The sequence below is a fragment of the Poecilia reticulata genome, unplaced genomic scaffold (assembly GCF_000633615.1).
Source record: "Poecilia reticulata strain Guanapo unplaced genomic scaffold, Guppy_female_1.0+MT scaffold_125, whole genome shotgun sequence".
NCBI classification, from domain to species: Eukaryota; Metazoa; Chordata; class Actinopteri; order Cyprinodontiformes; family Poeciliidae; genus Poecilia; species Poecilia reticulata.
In genome coordinates this window covers 1419883-1439226 of record NW_007615013.1, presented here as the reverse complement: position 1 = coordinate 1439226, position 19344 = coordinate 1419883, and the positions used below count along the sequence as shown (strand labels likewise).

At 45.6% G+C, this 19344-nt stretch overlaps 2 protein-coding genes across 8 annotated transcripts in view; both read left to right on the top strand.

Annotated features, from left to right (window-relative positions):
- Nucleotides 1-2127: 2127 nt before the first annotated feature.
- drd4-rs (dopamine receptor D4 related sequence) lies at nt 2128-9201 on the top strand. Of its 4 annotated transcripts, none has more exons than XM_017302977.1 (6): nt 2128-3744; nt 3826-5077; nt 5208-5485; nt 5559-5671; nt 7209-7873; nt 8638-9201. In XM_017302977.1, the coding sequence occupies exons 2-6, from the start codon at nt 5053-5055 to the stop codon at nt 8838-8840; spliced, it is 1284 nt and encodes a 427-aa protein (XP_017158466.1). In that variant the 5' UTR covers nt 2128-3744; nt 3826-5052; the 3' UTR covers nt 8841-9201. The 4 variants fall into 4 exon arrangements, with proteins under 4 accessions (XP_017158466.1, XP_017158465.1, XP_008399948.1 ...); XM_017302976.1 differs by having other exon boundaries at nt 2128-4862; nt 4961-5077; XM_008401726.2 differs by lacking the exon at nt 3826-5077.
- Nucleotides 9202-10687: 1486 nt separating this feature from the next.
- The window catches only part of cdhr5-rs (cadherin-related family member 5, related sequence), a 17249-nt gene continuing 8592 nt past the window's right edge, over nt 10688-19344 (top strand). For 3 of the 4 annotated variants that reach the window (XM_008401729.2, XM_008401730.2, XM_008401728.2), the window contains exons 1-7: nt 10690-11080; nt 17421-17500; nt 17576-17784; nt 17848-17904; nt 17975-18067; nt 18161-18247; nt 18358-18468. In XM_008401729.2, the coding sequence (XP_008399951.1) occupies nt 17434-17500; nt 17576-17784; nt 17848-17904; nt 17975-18067; nt 18161-18247; nt 18358-18468 (624 nt within the window). In that variant the 5' untranslated portion in view covers nt 10690-11080; nt 17421-17433. Of the gene's footprint in view, nt 11081-17420; nt 17501-17575; nt 17785-17847; nt 17905-17974; nt 18068-18160; nt 18248-18357; nt 18469-19344 lie in introns of all 4 variants that reach the window. The other variant, XM_017302975.1, reaches the window with a different exon arrangement.

The following is a 19344-nucleotide window of genomic DNA, read 5'->3' as shown; positions in this document are numbered from 1 at the left end:
TTGGGAACTTCCTGCTTCCCTTTGGGAACTTCCTGCTTCCCCTTTGGGAACTTCCTGCTTCCTTTTGGGAACTTCCTGCTTCCTTTTGGGAACTTCTTGCTTCCGTTTGGGAACTTCCTGCTTCCCCTTTGGGAACTTCCTGCTTCCCTTTGGGAACTTCCTGCTTCCCTTTGGGAACTTCCTGCTTCCCTTAAGAAAGATCCCAGTTCTTCCGACTTGTTTCTGTTTTCCATTCCCAACCCAACGGATCGTGACGAATCCTTCGTCTCTCCTGGAGGTTTGATGGATCCGATTTAGTCTTTTGACTTGCAGCTTCTCCTGTTTTATTACATTTTAAACCTGAAATGATTCTTTTCACTGAGTTTTAAGTTTAAATCCTTGAAGCGCTTCAGTTTCTAGTTATCAGCGTGTGAATGTGAAGCACTTTGGGTCCTCCGAACCTGATGGGGTGCGATGCGAGTACCGGCCATCAGACACGACGTGATCCGGTCCGGGAGTTTATTATCACCAGAGGTGAAGAGTAACGACTTACATTTACTTGAGTTAAATTTTTTGGGTCCTCAACTTATTACTAAAAATGAATACATCATAACACGAGGTCAACCTTCTTTCATTCTTTCTAATGTCTAAGCGAGAAACGCTGCTGCAGTCACTGACGTGGTCCACTGTCGCCCCGTGCTTCCTCAGTGGCAGAGCAGCTGCAGTTGATGGCTGCGGTCTGCTTTTAGTATTTTGACGGAATCATAAACATTTGAAAAAAGGCTCTAAATGAGTTCAATACATGAATAAAAGTTATAATTGATGATTCCAGGTAAAAAGATGGAGATGATGGTCTGCTGCTTGTTTAGTGTTTGGTTGAATAAGTCGAATTGTTCATGGAGTTATTGGATGAAACTTTGACCTCATCTATGATTGTAAAACTTTTATATTAGTGGGAAGCTGCAGATTTAAAAGCTGAAAAGTTTCTGGTTAAAATACATTCAGCATTTTTCTATTTCTATCATATTTTTCATAACTTCAAACAATCATGTTTCTCTTGTGTTCCAGTCCAACTCTAGGTTCTGTTCAGAGACATCCTTATGCAGTGGCGTAGTCAAAGTCCAGACTCAGACTGATTTCAGTAGGACCTTCAGAGAGCAGAGCGGAGGTAAAGGGAACCTCGGTTTCTCCACAGCCTCAGTTGGCTCTAAATGAAGCTGCAGCTCCTGACCAGCAGGTGGCAGCAGAGGAGCAGAAAGTTTTTCATCTGCTTATTCATTTAAACTCAACATAATTTATTCACAGATGTGGATTCTGATTCAATGTTTTTGATCTAAACAAGTGAGTTTAGTCCAAGTTATTATTTAGTAAATTGTGAATGTCTGGCAGATTTCAGGCTGAGAGTCACTGATAACCAGGTCAGTTTACAGGTCTGAGCAACGCGGCAGAAGATGAAGCTCATCTCAGTTTCTGCTCCTCTGATCAGGCTGGAGTCCAACATCTTCACATCTGGAGCTGTTCCGCCTTTCAGCAGGCAGCGGCTCAACAACGCCTGATGTAAAGGAAGTGGTTTCATTTCTAAAGCACAGTGATGGAGAACAAAGATGGCTGCTCTCTGCTGTACTTGATGGAAAGTCATGTGACCAGGTCCTCAGACTCCTGGATGAAGAGTGAGAAGCAGCAGCTTTATCTCTGCTCCTCAGATCCAAGCCTTCGTTCTCCTCCAGCCTTCTGACGCCATCAGATGGAGAACTGGAGAACCTGCTCACAGCTCCAGGTTCGAGAACATGAGCTGCTCCCCGAGGAGTCCTGTCCGTTAGAAGATCCACGTCCTGTTTACTCAATCTGAATTTAAATTCACAAATTTTATATTTCTAAACCTCATTTGTGGACAATGGGAGCCGATCTTCCTAATCTGGTTCCGTCGTTCTCCCTATGAGTCCACGTCAAAACCAGTGACTGGATCATTATTATTAGAACTGCAATCATCATCGTTTTATAGATTGTTTTGTTGTTTTATTGTTTTTATAAAACCCCTTTTAATCTTTTGATAGCATCAATCCGTGGCCAGTGGTTCAGAAGGACAGCGGCTGAAGCTGCTGGCCTTCCTCGTCCTGTTGCTGATGGTCAGTGACCTCTTCCAGAGGAACGTCAGCCCTGCAGAGAGGATGGATAAATATGGCCGCCATTAGAAAAGAAATGAAATGTGTGAGCGGCTCGTGTTGAACCTCATTAGTCCAGCTTCACTCTATAATCCCTTTAAGTGAAGCGGCAGGTTTTTCCAGTGAGGCAACAGTTTAATAAAAGTGTTGCAGCGTCTTTGGCAGGTTTAGTTAAACTGGGGAGTTTTTCTTCTCCAGACTCAGTTTGGTCATGAATTATTTATGAAACATGCGTCCAGCAGGATGAATGAGGATAAAAGAGCATTTCTGCAGCTTCCTCTCACAAATGCTAATAACACAGACTGATTAGCATGAGTAGCATCCTCCTCGCCTCTCAGCCCAGGATGAGACACAGAACAATCAGGTCTGGTACTCCAGCCCCTGGAGCAGAGGTCACAGAGGTCACACCAGTCGATCTCACAGGGAGATGTTGCACCACCCCACCTGACCACATCATTGTCCTAAAAACCTCTCCAGATCTCCACCAGCGAGGGAGACCCCATGTCTCCCTCGCTGGTCCCGGCCCAGTTCAGCCAGTACACACACTGGACTCGGTCTTGTCCTAAAGATGCTCCGGTTTGTGGATGAAGGTTCCCCCATGTGAGAAACACTCCTGAAGAATATTGGAAGTTTTAAGGAACCAAGATGAACCTCAGGTCCTTCAACAAGGCGGCACCAGTCCAGAAGAGCCACATAGACCCACAGAGACCTTTGGACCTGGACCAGAGGACCAGCAGGACCCACCAGACCCGTGTCTCAGAACCAACCCGTCTGGGGTTAACAGGAATCAGCAGAGCCTACAAAGTACCACTGGACCTTAGTCTGGTTCTGCTGATCACCCCTGGCTTCAGACAGACTGGACTTCAGGAACATCTCGGTGCCTGACCTTAGGTCGGAACCAGAGGTCCCCAACCCGGCCCTCCATGTTTCTGCTGCAGCCCCTGGAGGATAAAGGAGGTACTGCAGGTGTCCTGGAGCGGAGAACATCTAAAGCAGGATGGAGGGTTCCCGGCCAACTTGGGCACCTCTGGTTCACACTACGGTGTCCCTCAGGGCTCAGGCTTAGGTCCAATTGTCTTAATACTGCCGCTGGGTGACATCAGCTCTATGCTGATCACACTCAGCTCTTTACTCCCCAGATGACCTCTGACCCGCTGATGGAGATTTTACATATCGAGTCAAATTTTCTTTGTTTTTAGGTTTCAGTCCCGGGTTGGAACTGAAACTCAGGACAAAGCAGCAGCGCTAACAACTGCGCCGCTGTGCAGCTCCAATTCATTCACTCACCTGTGATGAGGTGATGGTTGTGGTGGTTCTGGTTCCAGCAGCAGAGGAGGAAGATCCAGCTGGACTGATGAAGAGGAGGCAGTCTTCATCGCTGCTGACTGCCAGCCAATCACAGCGCAGCAGAGAGAGAGGGAGTGAGGAAGAGGAGGAAGGCTTTGGATGCTGAATCTTTTTATAGAAGCAGAAAGTTATTCAGCGGAGCTGGAAGCAGCTACAGGTGGAGGACGGAGGGACAGACGGGGTGGACAGAATGGACATGAGAGACAGGAAATAAAGACAGAAGAGGAGGAAGAGGCAGAGAGGAAGCTCTGAAACTGTGAGTTTGACTCTTTCTTTCTCTACGTTTGTTGGTTCTACTGAAATGTTAAAATGTCGACTTTCATTCAATCAAATCCAGGACCGGCTGGTCTGCAGCAGAACTTTATGAAGTTCTGACCCGGCCAACCATGTTAGAACCAGGAGGTCCAGACAGACAGAGGACTGTCTCCGCCTCAGGGTTACTGTTGTCTTTTATGGATTATTGAAAATGTTTTTATCATTTGTTCTTATTTATTATCTTTAAGTTTTTAGTTCTACTGGCAAACGGCAAGAAACGTAACTCTGATTCCTCGAACGTCTGATGACGGACTCTGACTTTGAGATGGCCGGCCCAGGTTCTGTTAGTTGGTCCAAACTGGGTCGTCACCAGAACAACGATCCCAAGCACAATAGAACATGCTGAAGGACCAACTGCTGCAGGGGCCTAGTCAAAGTCCAGATATCAGCCTGGTTGAAATGAAAGGACATTCAGAAACCTCTGGAGTCGACCCGCTTCCAAAGCAGTGGGTCGGGGGGGTTGGTCTCTGATTGGCCGGAGCTTTGGGTTCTGCTCTTTCCGTCTCTGCGGACTGATTTTTAATGTAAATTCGTGTCATGATGGAGGCTTTTATTGTGAAAGGATGACCTCACTCAGCTCAGCTCCTCTTCATCAGATTACAGCAGATGTGACAGATGTGCTCCTAATTTATATTAATGAAAAGATTATGGATTATAAGCACACCTCAGTGCCATGTGACCTCATCATAACCTGATGACCTCATTGCTTCATTATGTCACTTCCTGTTGCTCCACATATGATCCATATCTGCCATGATGGTCCTGCTGAGGCTCCGCCCCCGCTGTCTTCCACGCTCTGATTAGCATGATCACTTCACATGGAGGGAACCGCCTTCACGCCTGTTGCTATGGTTACCGACTCACCATGTCAGAGGAAACGAAAAGAAGGCGCTGCAGCTCATCTGAGCCCCCAGCGCCAGGTGGGCTGCGGCGCCTCCTAGTTACCGAGTTTCATGAGACGATCCTCGGTGGACCGGCTGGTCCGGGTCAGAGGTTCTGACCCAGACGACACCACGAGGCGGTCCAGCTCGGGCCATCTTCCTTCAAACATGTCTCAAGGTATCCAGTCGCCTCATGCTGGTTCCCAAATGACTATCGTTCTCTGGACTTTAACTAGGCCATTCTATTGTTAATCTGCTGCTGTGTTTGGATCACAGTTCTGTTGCTGACCCAGTTTGGACCGAGCCTCAGCTGATGGACACTCATTGACTTTTTCAGCTACTCCCGGCATCCAGACTGGTTCAGGGTCATGACCTCTGACCTGCTAACCTTCTGTGGGTGAAGCTTTGGGGTTTCTGGCCATTCCTCTAAGCCATTACTTTAGCTGGGTATCAGTGAGGTGAGCTCCCTTCCTCTATCGTTCTCTTGTTAACCCTCCAACCCCTCTGACTCAATGTTCTCCAGATGAAAGCTACAGGCCAACCCTAAGCCAGCTTCCCATCATGGAAAATGTGACACCTGACAGCCCTGCAGGAGAGGCTCGCATGAGGGACTACAACTACCTGGCCCTGGTTCTTGGTGTCCTGTTGATCCTCATCATCATCCTGGGAAATGTCCTGGTGTGTCTGAGCGTGCTCACAGAGCGCTCTCTGAAGACCGCCACCAACTACTTCATCATCAGCTTGGCGGTGGCCGACCTGCTGCTGGCCGTGCTCGTGCTACCGCTCTACGTCTACTCTGAGGTCAGTCAGGTGTTCTGGAGGTGGAGAGGTGATAATGAGGAACGGACCGTGACTGAACTGTGACTGTTTGTAGTTCCTGGGAGGAACCTGGACTCTGAGCACCTCCATCTGTGACGCTCTGATGACCATGGATGTAATGCTCTGCACTGCCTCCATCTTGAACTTGTGTGCCATCAGCGTAGACCGGTAAGTTGCTCCTGGAACCCTCCAACTCCATCGTCCTTCATGTTACATACAACATATTCTCTAATCTGAAGCAGGGTGACAGGGAAGAGAGAAGGTCATGGGAGTGAAGGTTCAAGAAGAGTTTGTCTCTTCCTATAGAAAGGTTGTCAGGTAACACCTACTGTGTTTTGGACTGTGTACCTGCAGACTACAGAGGAAGTCCAAGCTCACCTCAATACCTCCTACAAATAACCAAATGAAAAGCTGCTCTCACATTTTCAGGACACGTTTGAGCTCATTTGCTCTCCAGGTTAAACTCATTCAAGTCTGATCTCTCATTGGTTCTGGTTGAGGTGTCCATGGCCTCGTTCTCAAGGTGTGGTGGAAAGGAGAGAGTCTGTTTTTGGAACCTAAGGGCCTAAACCCCAGAGTAACTCTGCCTGCTGTCTTCTTGTCCAAGGTTAGTCTCTGCCCTAAGTGAAGGAGTTCAGGTGTTTTGCTGTCTTGGTTCTGAGTGGCAGGACAGAGCAGGAGATCAGTAGATGGATCAGGGTTTCTTCCACAGTAATGAAGGTGTTGTTCAAGGATGTAGAGGTGGAAACCTGAGCTGAAAGGTAACACTCTGGTATCTTGTCTATCTAGTTCCTACCCTGACTCATCCTTATGGGATATGGAAGAGGCCAGAACCCAGGCCTCATTGGGCGGACTAAATATCCCTTCTGGACTTGGGACACTTTGGGAACCCGCAAGCAGAAATTAGAGAGTCCAAAGCTGTCCTCTGGATTCCCCTGACCTCGTACAAGTAGAAGACGACGGAAGGACAGATGGACGGGTGGACTCTGAATATGATTCCCGCATCAAACAGCACAACTTCCATCTCTGTGGTTATGAAGCTGCTTCTAATTGCTTCCTTCTTTATAGACGTAATTAGTAGCTGCCTGGCACAATCATCATTAACATTTTCAGACAGAAGCCTTCAGGTTTAATGGAAACATTTCCATTTAAATGACCATCGCCCTCTACAGATCTTTACTGGAACTTCATTATCCAGAACGATTAAATTAAAAGCTCCAGCCATTAAACATGTTACTAGAGATCACATTGATGCTCACGGGACAAAAAAATGTACTCTTCTCATCCATTCTCCATGGTAATAAATTAAACTGCAGCTCGATATGGAGATAACAGATTCTTTTCTGGTCCTCCAGTTTGATGAGTGAAAATCAGTCCAATTAACAACTTTCAAAGTGTTAAAAAAATTTTATAAAACACCTCAGTGAATCAAACATGGTTGAGACCACACATATATATTTTTAGGACGGAGGGTGAGAAGCTATATTGGAAGCCTACCAGCTGAGCAGAGGCTGTCGCTTGGCACATGACTAGATGTTTCTATCTTAAAGGCAGAGAGAGAACATATGAACCTATTCTTTCAGAGTTCAGTACATCTCATCAGTGTGATGAAAAGTTCAGCACATCCAGTAAAACTCCATGGTGTTTCCTTTCATGGGATCGTCTAAACTGTCGTCTGAGTTCAGTATGTCTGCTTGTATTGCAGGTACATCGCCGTCATAGTGCCCCTAAAATACAACAGAAACCAGTTCAGTGTTCGCCAACTGACTCTCATCACCGCAACTTGGGTCCTATCTCTAGGCGTGGCCAGTCCAGTCATCTTTGGTCTGAACCAGGTGCCGGGTCGGGATCCGACGGTCTGCAAGCTGGAGGACGATCATTTTGTGGTGTACTCATCGGTCTGCTCCTTCTTCGTGCCTTGTCCAGTCATGCTCTTTCTCTATTACTGGATGTTTCGTGGCCTGCGACGCTGGAGCAGTCGGAGCCGGTCCCAGGCCCGTCGGGTCGGCCGGAGAGGTCTCTCTTCTCATCTGGCCTCGGCTCTACGTAGAGCTAGAGACACAACTGGTACCCAGGAGAACGTTGTTTACACAGTGCCTCCTATAAGCCCCACCTCTCCATCCACATTCTCCATGGCAACGCCATGTGCGACTCTGCTGACAGAGGAAAACCAGCATGGGGCAGTGATGGCAGCTGATAGCGACCTGATGACCACTCAGACGGACAGTGTGTCAGACGGCGAGCCCACCGGGAGGTGGGAGGGAAACGGCTGCAGAGAGAACGCCACTAAGAGAGGACCAGGGACCAGCAAGACCAGCCGGGTCAGTGGGAGGGAGCGCAAGGCCATGAAGGTTCTGCCGGTCGTTGTTGGTGAGTACCAGAACCAGAACCAGGACAGCTTCAAACTGAATCATAAAATCCTAGATCACATTTCCTGACAGGATGAACCAAATATGTTTGAATTTTTTTTTCATGAATTTAAGTAGATTATTTTAAAAAACAACTGAAGAATCCACCCTTAAAAACATCTTTATCGCCCTGTTTAGTACAGCTTTGTTCTCATCACTCTACGGCCAGGCTGTTCTGGTCCACGTGTTATAATGAGTTCATCATCACCAAACATGTATTCTGCAAGAAGTGAGGAGAAAGTCTGCTGAAGACGACCAGGCAGCAGCTGCAGGACCACAGGAGGGCAGGAGGTTTGCCCTCATTGTGATGCTTGATATCTTCTCCAGAGTGACAACAATCACATGTGAAGCAGCAGCAGAGCTCCAGCTAACGAGCCGGGGTCGCCTCATTCATCTGAAAAGATTCTGAGTTCAGTTTCGGGACGATAAACAGCAGAGTCAGGGTTAAGAGTTAATGCAGACATCTGAGAGCAGCTTCCACAGACAGCCCCCTGAAACGCGGTCTCCCAGAAAGGGACAGTAGTTTCTCCCAGAGAATGAGAACAGGACACAAACTGATCTTCAGTTGAGCTGTAACTTCTGTAAAAATAGAAACTGTGGGAGCTCCTTGGTGTGGAACCAGCTTCACACCAAGGAGCATAAAATTCACATCCTCCTCTAAAGCTGCATCAAGCGTCTGCAGTTTTGCTCCTCTGTGACTGATGCCAGACTGTCTTTGTGTTTCAGGCGTGTTCCTGGCCTGCTGGACGCCCTTCTTCACCGTCCATGTCACCAAGGTGTTATGCCATTCCTGTGATATCGGCCCCACCCTTATTTCTGTGGTCACATGGCTAGGTTATGTCAACAGTGCTGTTAACCCAATAATCTACACAATCTTCAATGCAGAGTTCAGGAACGTCTTTTACAGGCTGCTCTGCTGCAGGACTTGATGCTTTAAGCGTCGACTATGAACTCAAATGTTCTCCAGAACATCCAGAAGTCATCTGCTTAGAGTCTGAATCCTCTGAAGTCAAACAGTGTCTTCTTTTAGAGTATTGGTGTGTTTCTTAGAGCGCCCAGAGGATCAGATATTGGACAGACGTTCCCAGGTATCTGGGTGGTTCCATGTTTTAACGCTGTTCCAGAACAAGGTGGACATTTTTGAGGCTGCAGAGACAAACAGAAATATGAATGTTTGATGAAAGTTTTGTAACTTGCAGCTGTTGAATCTGTGAAATGGGCATGATGGGATGTAACTGAAACTGATGTTCTCCTTCTGGACAACAAACAATAAAGAAGCGAAGAACAAAACCAACTACAGCTAAATGTCTTCTGGGTTTGGAGGCCAGCTGGATCCATCCTAAAGCAAACCAACATAGAGGAAATGAAGAAGACCTGGCTTTGAGCTTAGTTCAAGTCCTCTTTGCCTGTTTTCATCTCGACCCAGGGTAGGTTAGGGTGGGACCAGAGTCAGACCCAACAGCAGGTGTGAACATCATGTTTTGCAGAGAGAAGTTCTGTTGCTTGCTGGTTCTGGATCAGCCCGTTTCCTCTGCTCTGGAGCACAGGGCTTTCTGTTGAGATGAATCACATTCCCAGAATCCGTTCCAATCCCTCCATGTTCCGCCGTGGAATAACACATCTTGGGGGCAGAACATCCCAAACCTACTCCTTTGTCCTGAGTCATGAGCCGCAAAGCGCCTGGAACGGATCTGAGGTCAGCAGAACCTGAGACTTCATCCTGAGAGACGGATTAAAGGTCAGAGCAGCAGGACAAAGACTCAGCTGAGACAGCAAAATGTCATCTGGACAAATTAACCTTCAACTGTACGAGGAGGCAAACACAGAACCCAGAGGATCAAGAAGATGGGAGAGACACATGAGATGGAGGAGATGTCTCCTCTGAAGTCAGAAGACATAGTAAAAGCCTAACTCTGGCTAGAGTTATGCTATGGACCCCAGAAGACGAAGGGTCCTCAACTGAGAGAGTTTCCAGTCTGAGTCCATCAGCTTCACTGAAACTGACCCAGTTGTAGAACAGAACCACAACCAGAACCTCTTTCTGCTTCAGAGTCAAAAGGTTTCAATCAGCATCAGGATCCGAGTCACTAAAATTAGGTGGAGCTTCCATCATGCTTTGGGGCTGTGAGGCCAATGCCAGAGCTGGAATCTTGTTAAAGTTGAGGGTTGCATGAATTCCACTCAATACCAGTAGATTATTGAGAATAATGTTCAAGCATCCGTTACAAAGTTATGAGGGGGATGAATATTTTAACCAGACAATGATCCAAATCCACTCAGGCTTCAAGCAGAGGAACATAAACTGTTGTGCAGATACCATCAGAGGCCTGGATCTCATCACCGTCTGTGGGATGGTTTGAAGTGGGCTGTTCATGTTGGGTGACCATCAAACCCAACTGAACTGAAACTGTTTAGTAAGGAGGATTGGTCCAAAGTACCTTCACCCAGGATCCAGATACTCATCAGAAGTACAGGAAGAATCTAGAGGCCGTTATTTTTGCAAAGGAGGATCTTATAAATATTAATGTGATTTTTCTGTTGAGGTGCCCAAATCTTTGCACTCATATCTTTTCTTCATGCATGTTGCATTTTCTATTGAATCCAATAAACCTCATTGTCCTGCTGACATATAACTGAAATAGCTGATCCAAACATATTTGAAAATGAAAATATTTAAGACAGTATTACTTTTTCATAAGACTTTAAAGTCAGGAGAACCCCCTGTTGGGCCGCTGAGGTCCAATCAAAGCAGGCCGCCTTCATGTGACCAGAACCAGCCAACCAGGCATAGCAGCAGAACTTTGTGTAGTTGTTCCTTCCACCAACATCCAATAATCAAACCCACATAGTTTTTGGGATTTCACTTCCAGAATGAGTTTAATTACCCAGTGAAAGAGTCGAGCTGAGCTGATAATCAGCCGACAGCGAGGCGCTGCAGCAGCAGGTGGAACTAACAGGCTCCTGCTGGCCTACTTATCCTGCTCACTAATGCTGCATAAGCTCCCCAATGCTGCCTCACACACTCTCTGACACACACACACACTTCTGTGACACAGCTAGCTCCTTCCAGCTCTGGAGCCAAAGCATGAAGACATGAATCTGTGACAAATCAGGTCTGCAGCCAGCGAAGCCGAGACAGCAGCCGACCGCAGGTCAGTCGGACGGAGAGGTGAGTATTTTACTTTATGGTCATGTGAGGCTTTACTGGACCAGCAGGAACCAGTAGAACCAGCAGAACCAGTAGAACCAGCAGGAACCAGTAGAACCAGCAGGAACCAGTAGAACCAGCAGAACCAGTAGAACCAGTAGAACCAGTAGAACCAGTAGAACCAGCAGAACCAGTAGAACCAGCAGGAACCAGTAGAACCAGCAGGAACCAGTAGAACCAGTAGAACCAGTAGAACCAGCAGGAACCAGTAGAACCAGCAGGAACCAGTAGAACCAGCAGGAACCAGTAGAACCAGCAGGAACCAGTAGAACCAGCAGGAACCAGTAGAACCAGTAGAACCAGCAGAACCAGCAGGAACCAGTAGAACCAGCTCATTCAGCACTGAAACTACTCAGTTCCTTTTCTACTGCACCCATTTGGAAACTATTTTTCTCTCCATTTGACTCTAAATCAGCTGTTTGGAGGAAGTAAATTATTTTGGATAAATGTCAAAATAATGAGAGAAGTTTGTTTTATTTTCATCAATAATAATCTCCAACATTGCATGATGACATGGCTGTTATTGTTTTACCGTTATTGACGCTCAACTCTTGCTTATCAAGAACCAAAGATGAAAATGTGTCTCCATCTTTTATTGTTACATTAATTTAGTGAACAGCTTCATATTTAATAGTTTAAAATAAAGCAGCTGAGGATTTCGTTATAATTTCTAAGATCCATCTGTAATTTGCTCAGAGCGTCTAGAATCTGAAATTATAAATCTGTGATTTCCACTCCTGCTGGGCTTTAAGTAGGCCAGTGATGTGACACAGAGGCCTACATCCAGGCTGGAATGAAGCCAGGTTTGGTGGAGGACATGTGATGCTGTGGGCCTCGTTTCTCTGAGAGCATGGCAGCATCGATTGCTTGAAGCACATTAAAAATAAAAATCTGGTTTTTTAGCCAGAAAACGAAAAGGTGGACATAGGTCAAAGGTCATGAACAGAGAAGTGGTTCAGCAGACACTCAGGACAGACTCCTAAACAGGAGTCTGTCCATTCAGCTGCAACAAGACATCCGTTTAATTTCAGGCTGTTGAATAGATCTGGGGCCTCATGCATAAAACACTGAGCAGTTTTCACACTAAGACTTGGCGTACGGAAAATTCACGCCTTTCCCTTGTACATCTCAATCTGCGGAACATTGAGCAGCTGCTGGTCGCCTCCATAAAAACTTCTTAATGTAAATTAGTATAAATACCCAAAGTCTGCCACCACGTGGGGCAGTAACCATGGCAACGTCCTTGTTTGCAGCAGCATAAGTACTTATAATAATAATTATATATTTTATTCAAAAGGTGCCATCAGGGAACATAAGGTGCAGATGCCTGTTGAACAGCAGCAAAGCTTTCAGCCAGGATTTAAACCCGACAGTCAGACGGTCTCTGAGTGGGAAAATTGGACCTTTATTCCAAATAGTAGAATCATGTGCATATTGTACATTTACAGAATACTTTATGTCCATAAGGCGCTTTCACAAAGCAGGCGGTTTAATGACTGCAGCTGGACCGGAACCGGTACCAGTACCGGTTCCGGTCGGCTCCTTCTTTAAGTTCTGCTCAGAGATGATCAGTCTGGATGAATCTAAACGCTGATAAACATCATCAACATTTCCCATCAGATCAATATGATCTCTGATCAATCCCGTTTTCTTTTTCTCAGTGAGAATCAAATCACCCCACATTTCATGCCCTTCGGCTCACAGTCTGATCTTTATGAGACCAAAACGGAAGAAAAGTACTATTTACATTCCAGTGAGGTTTTCACATCCTTTTATTATCGTTTTATTTATTTTGTGTGCATGTTGGGTTATTGTCTGAGGATAAATGTGGTTTCATGATTTTAATAAAATATTAAAATCATGAAAAGACATCAGGTCTGAAGCTCCTGGTCTAAATAACTGAATGTCATCAGGTTTCAGTGGATTTAGGTGAATTTGGATTATTTGTAGTTTGATATTGTTCACAGAAAAGGTTTGTGTGGCTGCTGCACATTTTCACGCAGGGAGAAAGTGTGTGTGTGTTTATTACACACACTTTGAAGCAAAGTTCATTTTTATACATGCCGACTTATGTATAAAATATGCATATATGCATGAGGCCCCTGAAGTTCCATGGAGAGAACAATTCCCAACACCAACCAGCAGCAGCTGCCTCGGCCCTGGAGCCAGGTGGCAGCAGCTGCTGGTTCAGGCAACCTGACTCACCTGGAGTACATGCAGAGGTTGCTGATGCCCAGATGTGGCCTGAAGGGTTGGACAGACAGGACCGAGTGCTGCTGTGTTCCCAGTATGGACTGGAAGGAGAACATCTTCAGCAGGACTGACCAGCGGCTGCTGCTGGTGATCAGGTCCGTCCTTCAGGATGGACGGGAGTTAAAGGGTTAAACAGCTGTTTGTATAATCCATCCATCCATTTTCTTACACCTTGTCCCTAGTGGGGTCGGGACACCTGCTGCTGCCACTCCAGCTAACGTTCTGGGCGAGAGGCGGGGTCACCTGGACAGGTCACCTGGACGGGTCACCTGGACGGGTCACCTGGACAGGTCACCTGGACGGGTCACCTGGACGGGTCACCTGGACGGGTCACCTGGACGGGTCGCCAGTCTGTGGCAGGACCTGTTAGTATCAGCAGAGTGAAAACAATCACTCTGCCTCATCCTGCAGCTAAAGCAGGAGACGCTTTGCTGGTTCTACTGGTTCCTGCTGATCCTGACGGGACATCTGGGGCTTTAACTTCTGGAATGTGAAGCAGCTCCTGCAATGAAGGACTTAGTGGAATGAAATCCTTTCTAAGGAATGGGGTTAGCTGAAAGCCGTGTGAGCAAACTCTCCTTTGTGGTCAGTGAGCGCCTCGCTGCTACAGCAGACAGAACCGAGCAGCAGAGGTTCTGCAGCACATGCTGAAGCTCGTGATAAAGACGAGCAGAGCGGCCCGACTCGCCTCGTTTACTCACGTTCTCATTAACGCTGTGACTCAGGCAGCTCTGACCTCCTGCCGTCCCCACCGCAGGACACCGCTGACCCGCTGAAACACAGCAGATCTGAACGTGCAGGATAACCCTGAAGAAAAACATTCTCTGTCAGGCTGAGGTCTGGACTTTGACTAGGCCTTTCTGCTGTAGATTACACTTCTATTGATGACCCGGTTTGGACCAAGCTTCAGAGGTTGGACAGATGGACTCACATCCACTCAGGGACTCTGGTCTACAGAGGAGCTCCTGGTCCTTTTGCTACAAAACTGTCCCACATCATTATACCTCCACCACGTTCACCATCTGTCCATCACAGTCCAGCATCTCTGCTCTGGGGCCTCATGCATAAATGACTGCGCAGTTTTTACACTAAAACTTGGCGAATAGAAACATTTGGAAAAGTGCAGCGCACAAAAAAATCGGATGCATAAAGCCGTGCGCACGCACGTGGCTGCGCATCTTTCCTTTATACATCCTAGTTTGCGGGAAATTGAGCAGCTGCTCTTCCTCCCTGTCGCCCCCATAAATACATGTTGATGTAAATTAGTGTAAATACCTGGAAGTCTGTCACCAGGTGAAGCAGTAACCATGGCAACGTCCTTGTTTCTTGCAGTATAAGTATTTATAATAACAATAATTCTATACTTTATTTAAAAGGTGCTTTGAGGGCACATGATGTCAACTCACAAAATAAAAACACATTTTAAAGAAAAAAAATTCTAAATAAAAAAATAAAAAATAAGGAGATGGTAAAGATGCCTGTCTGAACAGCAGCAAAGGATTCAGCCAGGATTTAAAGACCGAGAGTCAGAGGGTCTCTGAGTGGGACTGTGGACGTTTCGTCTCAAACTCAGTTTGCCTGGAGGCAGAGTCTGGGTGAGTCTGGGCCGGATTCCACAAAAACCTTTTTAAAATATCCTCAAATGTCATCAACATTTAATTATTTCTCCAATACATGAACTGCAGGCTTTGGATTGACAAAGACATGATGAGGGTGTGACTAAATTTAGGGTGCGTTCACACTGCAGCCTGAAGGGACCCAATTCCAATGTTTTGTCAAATCAGATTTATTTTGCCGGCCGTTCACACATATGCAACCTGTATGTGTTCTGCAGTCTGAAATGCAAACCATAGGCATAACATAAGGATAGACGCCTCATGGCCGCTCTCGCCTATTGTCGCTGACGAGATTTAGGGCGGCCATCTTGGAGCGGGTGGCCATCTTGGAGCGGTCCACCACTCCACTCAGCGTTACGTGTTTAGCAGCACAATGACGTATCAGCGCATTTAATCTATCATAACACGCTTTTTTGTTACTGGAAACAATATTCAAACATCTATCAAAGCTACATTTATAAACAATTGTATTTTTAAAGTATTTTTTAATTGTATTGATACATAGTTCAGTGTATTTAAATATGCTTAGTGGCTATAACAATAGAATAGGAATGGAATATTCTGATATTAATGTATGATGAGCAGATTACAAAGCACACAGCCGTTCATGATTTATTTAGTAATATCCGTATAACGAGGCGTATATCTTAACCGTTCTTCATCTGATTTGTTGGGGCTTCAGATCGATGTACTAACCTTAGCCAAGCCCTGCAAGCACCTAGTGTAAAATATTTTTATTGGATTGGAAACAATCGAGCAGCTTTTCCCTGAACACTGAGGTGCAAAGAGTCCATTATGTCTATAGTTCTCAGTGTTCTGCCAACCGCCATGAAAAGAAGTGCTAAGTGTTTGCGGAAGTAAACATGGAGGCTAACGGTGGAGCTTTAAAGTTGATGTCCAACCGGAGCAGCATATTAACAATTTAATCCTCATTATTGTCGTCATAGTTGTTTTTCTACCCTCTTCCATGTATCAGGACTCAGAATTTGTTACGTATCAGTGACGTTCAGTTCGGATGAAGGCGGCCTGGTCGTTAGGTTGCATTTGAATCGGATAGTATCGGTTATGGGTCGCATTCGAAAAGAAAAAAAAAAATCGGAATTGGGTCATTTTAGACTGCAATGTGAACAAACGTAAGTTTATTCCACTTGGCGTCGCTCTTGTTCTACGTTTCATAGAAGTCTTTAGCCAGCTAGCAACGTATGGAGGACGTCTGGACGCGTGACGTCATCACCGCTTCTGCTGGTCACAACGGCGCGGCGGATGATGAGCAGCCCGGTACCAGTCGCCTTTCTCTGCGTTTGATCGTGGCATTAATGGTAGAAAGTACCGGAATGGCGACTGCAGGGAAAGGAAACTGGTACCGGACTGGTCCATCATCCACCGCTCTATTGTTACAAGTGTAGTGTGCATGAAGTCAGTGTAGCTTAGCCTAGCACCGAATGTCAGCCATGACGAGGAACGACGGGCGGGACTTCCTTCAGAGGTCCGCACTAATATTATACTCAACTCTAAAACGAGTATCATATCACGGTGGGGCCACGAGACACCAGCGGGCCAATTGCAGCCTTCTACAGGATGAGACCTGTAGAGATGGAGCTCTTGGGGTTCCTTCATTTCCCTGACCTCTGCTCCTGCTCTGACCTCTGACCTTGGGATGAATCAGCTGGACACCTGAGATGTTTTCCTGTTGGGAATAATCTTGGGACTCCAAATAGTTTGGAGATAACCTTTGACCCTTCCTAGGTTTATAAGACGTGTCTTGGCTGTCATAAGGCTTGCATATCTCAGATCATCATTTTAACACCATAAATAAATAAAATAAGGAATGAATCTTAATCCAGAATAGGATTTTTATGTTCCAGAGCATAACTCGCTCCTTTTCCAGAGCTGCTGATACAGACGATGATCTGTTGATGTGCGTTTTAGAGTCGAGTTTAGATAGAGATTTTTTGGTATTATCATTTTGTTGTTACTTTAGTTCATATTCAGTCTAATGTTAGTCAGTTTAAAGTCTCTTCTTTAGTGTGTATTAACTGACCTGGGGGTCACAACTGTCTGTTCATCTTCATGTGAAACAGAGATTTGAACCGGGCTCAGATCGTAGGTCAGATGTCGCATCTGGAACTGGGTTTCTAGTTGTTTAGGTAAATTGTTTTACGACCTTTGCTATTTTTCCTCTGCTGTCTATCTTGCCTATCCTCCGTCTTTGAAGTTTGATAATAAAAGACAAGCTGAACCCAAAGATCTTCAGACGCTCTGTGAACGGCTCGGAGGAGCAGTTCACAGAGTTTTCTCCTTTTGCAAAAGTTTAGTCATAAAATTCATATACGTTGTCTGTGGTTCTTTTATGTAGGTTCTAGGAAAATACCTATCAAGTTTCATCTGCTGGAACCCAGATATTCTGATCCAATGGCTTCTTTCTTAAACAGGTGAAGGAAGAAAATGTCAAGGATGTTTTGTCTGTTGCTGTGGCAGCTAATTCTCAGAGTTTCCTGCCATGTTGCTACAGGTAAGAACATTAAGTACATCATGAGTTATTGGTGCTGCTTCAGTACATCAACTGCTGATTCTGTTTGGTCCTCAGCTAGTCTGTGTACGGCCGGCTCCAATATCTTTGCGTCTGTCAGGGAGAACAGTCCAGTGGGTCAGTTCATCTCACACATCAGCATCAGATCTGACCCAGGAGCCAACACCGTGCGTCTGTGCCTGACTGGACCGAATGCCAACTGGTTCTACTTAGAAGGTCGGACCATCAGACTCAACTCGTCTGCATCCAGAGTCCTGGACCGAGAGGTACGGCTCAGACGCCCCTAAAACACAGTCCAGCATGTCTGACAAAGTGTCTTTGTTTCCCAGGTTCTGGGTCCATTTCTGATAGCTGAGCTCACCTGTTATGAGGACGATATCAAACAAGTAAGTTCAGAGAACACAGCCAGAATACACACACCAGTCAGTCCAGTAAGGCAATGTAAACTGGTTTCAGAGCCACTACAGGATTCTGGTGGAGATTCTGAATGAAAATGACAACAAACCAAAGTTCCTGGAGGAGACCATCCAACCGTTCAGCATCAGTGAGGTGAAACATCTCAACAAATGGAAAACCTGTATGATCCGACAGATTGTCCTGTCCAGGAACCACTTCCTCAGTCAGTCTTTCATTCTTCTGCAGGTTGCAGCAGTAAACTCTGTGGTTTTCACTGTGAAGGCTGTCGACTCAGATGGAGATATGATCAGCTACTTCATCGACCAATCCTCGGTAGGATCCCCGTCTACTTCTTGCCCATTCAGCATCAAAGTTTCAGGATTCATGCTGCAAAGCAAACCTTTGTCAGGAAAGTTGCATCACCTGTTGTCTGTTACCTGCAGGAAGATGCCTGGTTCTTCAGGATCGACTTGCCCAACAGTGGGAAAGTGGTGCTGAGCAAACCTCTGGACTATGAGAGCAGAACTCGCCTACAGATCATCATGTGGGCCCAGGTGAAAGTTCAGTTCTAAACAAGTCAACTAAGGGGCAGACAACTAACCCTAACCCTAGACAACTAAAGGGGCAGGTGTTCAAAAGAAAAGGCACATCTAACGGCATTTTAGGACAGAATATTAAAGTCACACAGCTTTCAGAGCGTAATAAACAATGATAAATTACAAATTGTGAGATATACAAATAGATTTAGTACATCTTAATATAACTGCGGCCTTGTAGTATTAGATTGTTCACTACCAAAAACTGCATGTTGATCTTGGTAAGAACCTTTATTGTTTTGTTCTTACCTGCGGTTCTTGTTCTGACCCAGTTGGTCAACAATCCATGACCTTTGGCTGCTTCTGGCAGATCCTTTCTTTTTTGTTTCTGACGTCTTTCTTTACGTGGCATCTGTGAACTGAAAAAAGCAAAAAATGAACTATGATCAGAATACTATATTGTGTTTAAACCAATGTTTTTCAGTCCATAGCACAACATAATATTACTTAAAGTCTGGATTGAGTTTTTTCACCTTCATTAATGAAGTTTGTTTTATTGGACAGGAGCAGCTAGATTGATTATTACATTCATTATATCTATCATGGTAATTCAGGCTGAGTTATTTTTAATTCTAAATTAATATCCTTGTTGGACTTTTATTTAAGTGTTATTTTCCTTCAAGATACATTTACCTAACGCCAGAATAAATGAAATGTACATTATGCAGCAAAGAAATTAGAATATCTGACATATATCCATGATGGAGATGATCGGTTTTGGACGGGCGATGTGCCCTTATTGCATAAGCAACACTAAAGAATGACAGATATCATTAACGATACAGGGAAGAAGCTTTTTAGTTATCTAGCTTTGCTAGCAAAGTCGTTAGCTAG

Bases quoted from the DNA above. Each gene is read 5' to 3' on its own strand.
- drd4-rs (XM_017302977.1), top strand. From the start codon at position 5,053: ATGACCTCTGACCTGCTAACCTTCT. The intron at 5,078-5,207 runs GTGGGTGAAGCT...AATGTTCTCCAG, and splicing joins CTCTGACCTGCTAACCTTCT to ATGAAAGCTACAGGCCAACC. The intron at 5,672-7,208 runs GTAAGTTGCTCC...CTTGTATTGCAG, and splicing joins TGTGCCATCAGCGTAGACCG to GTACATCGCCGTCATAGTGC.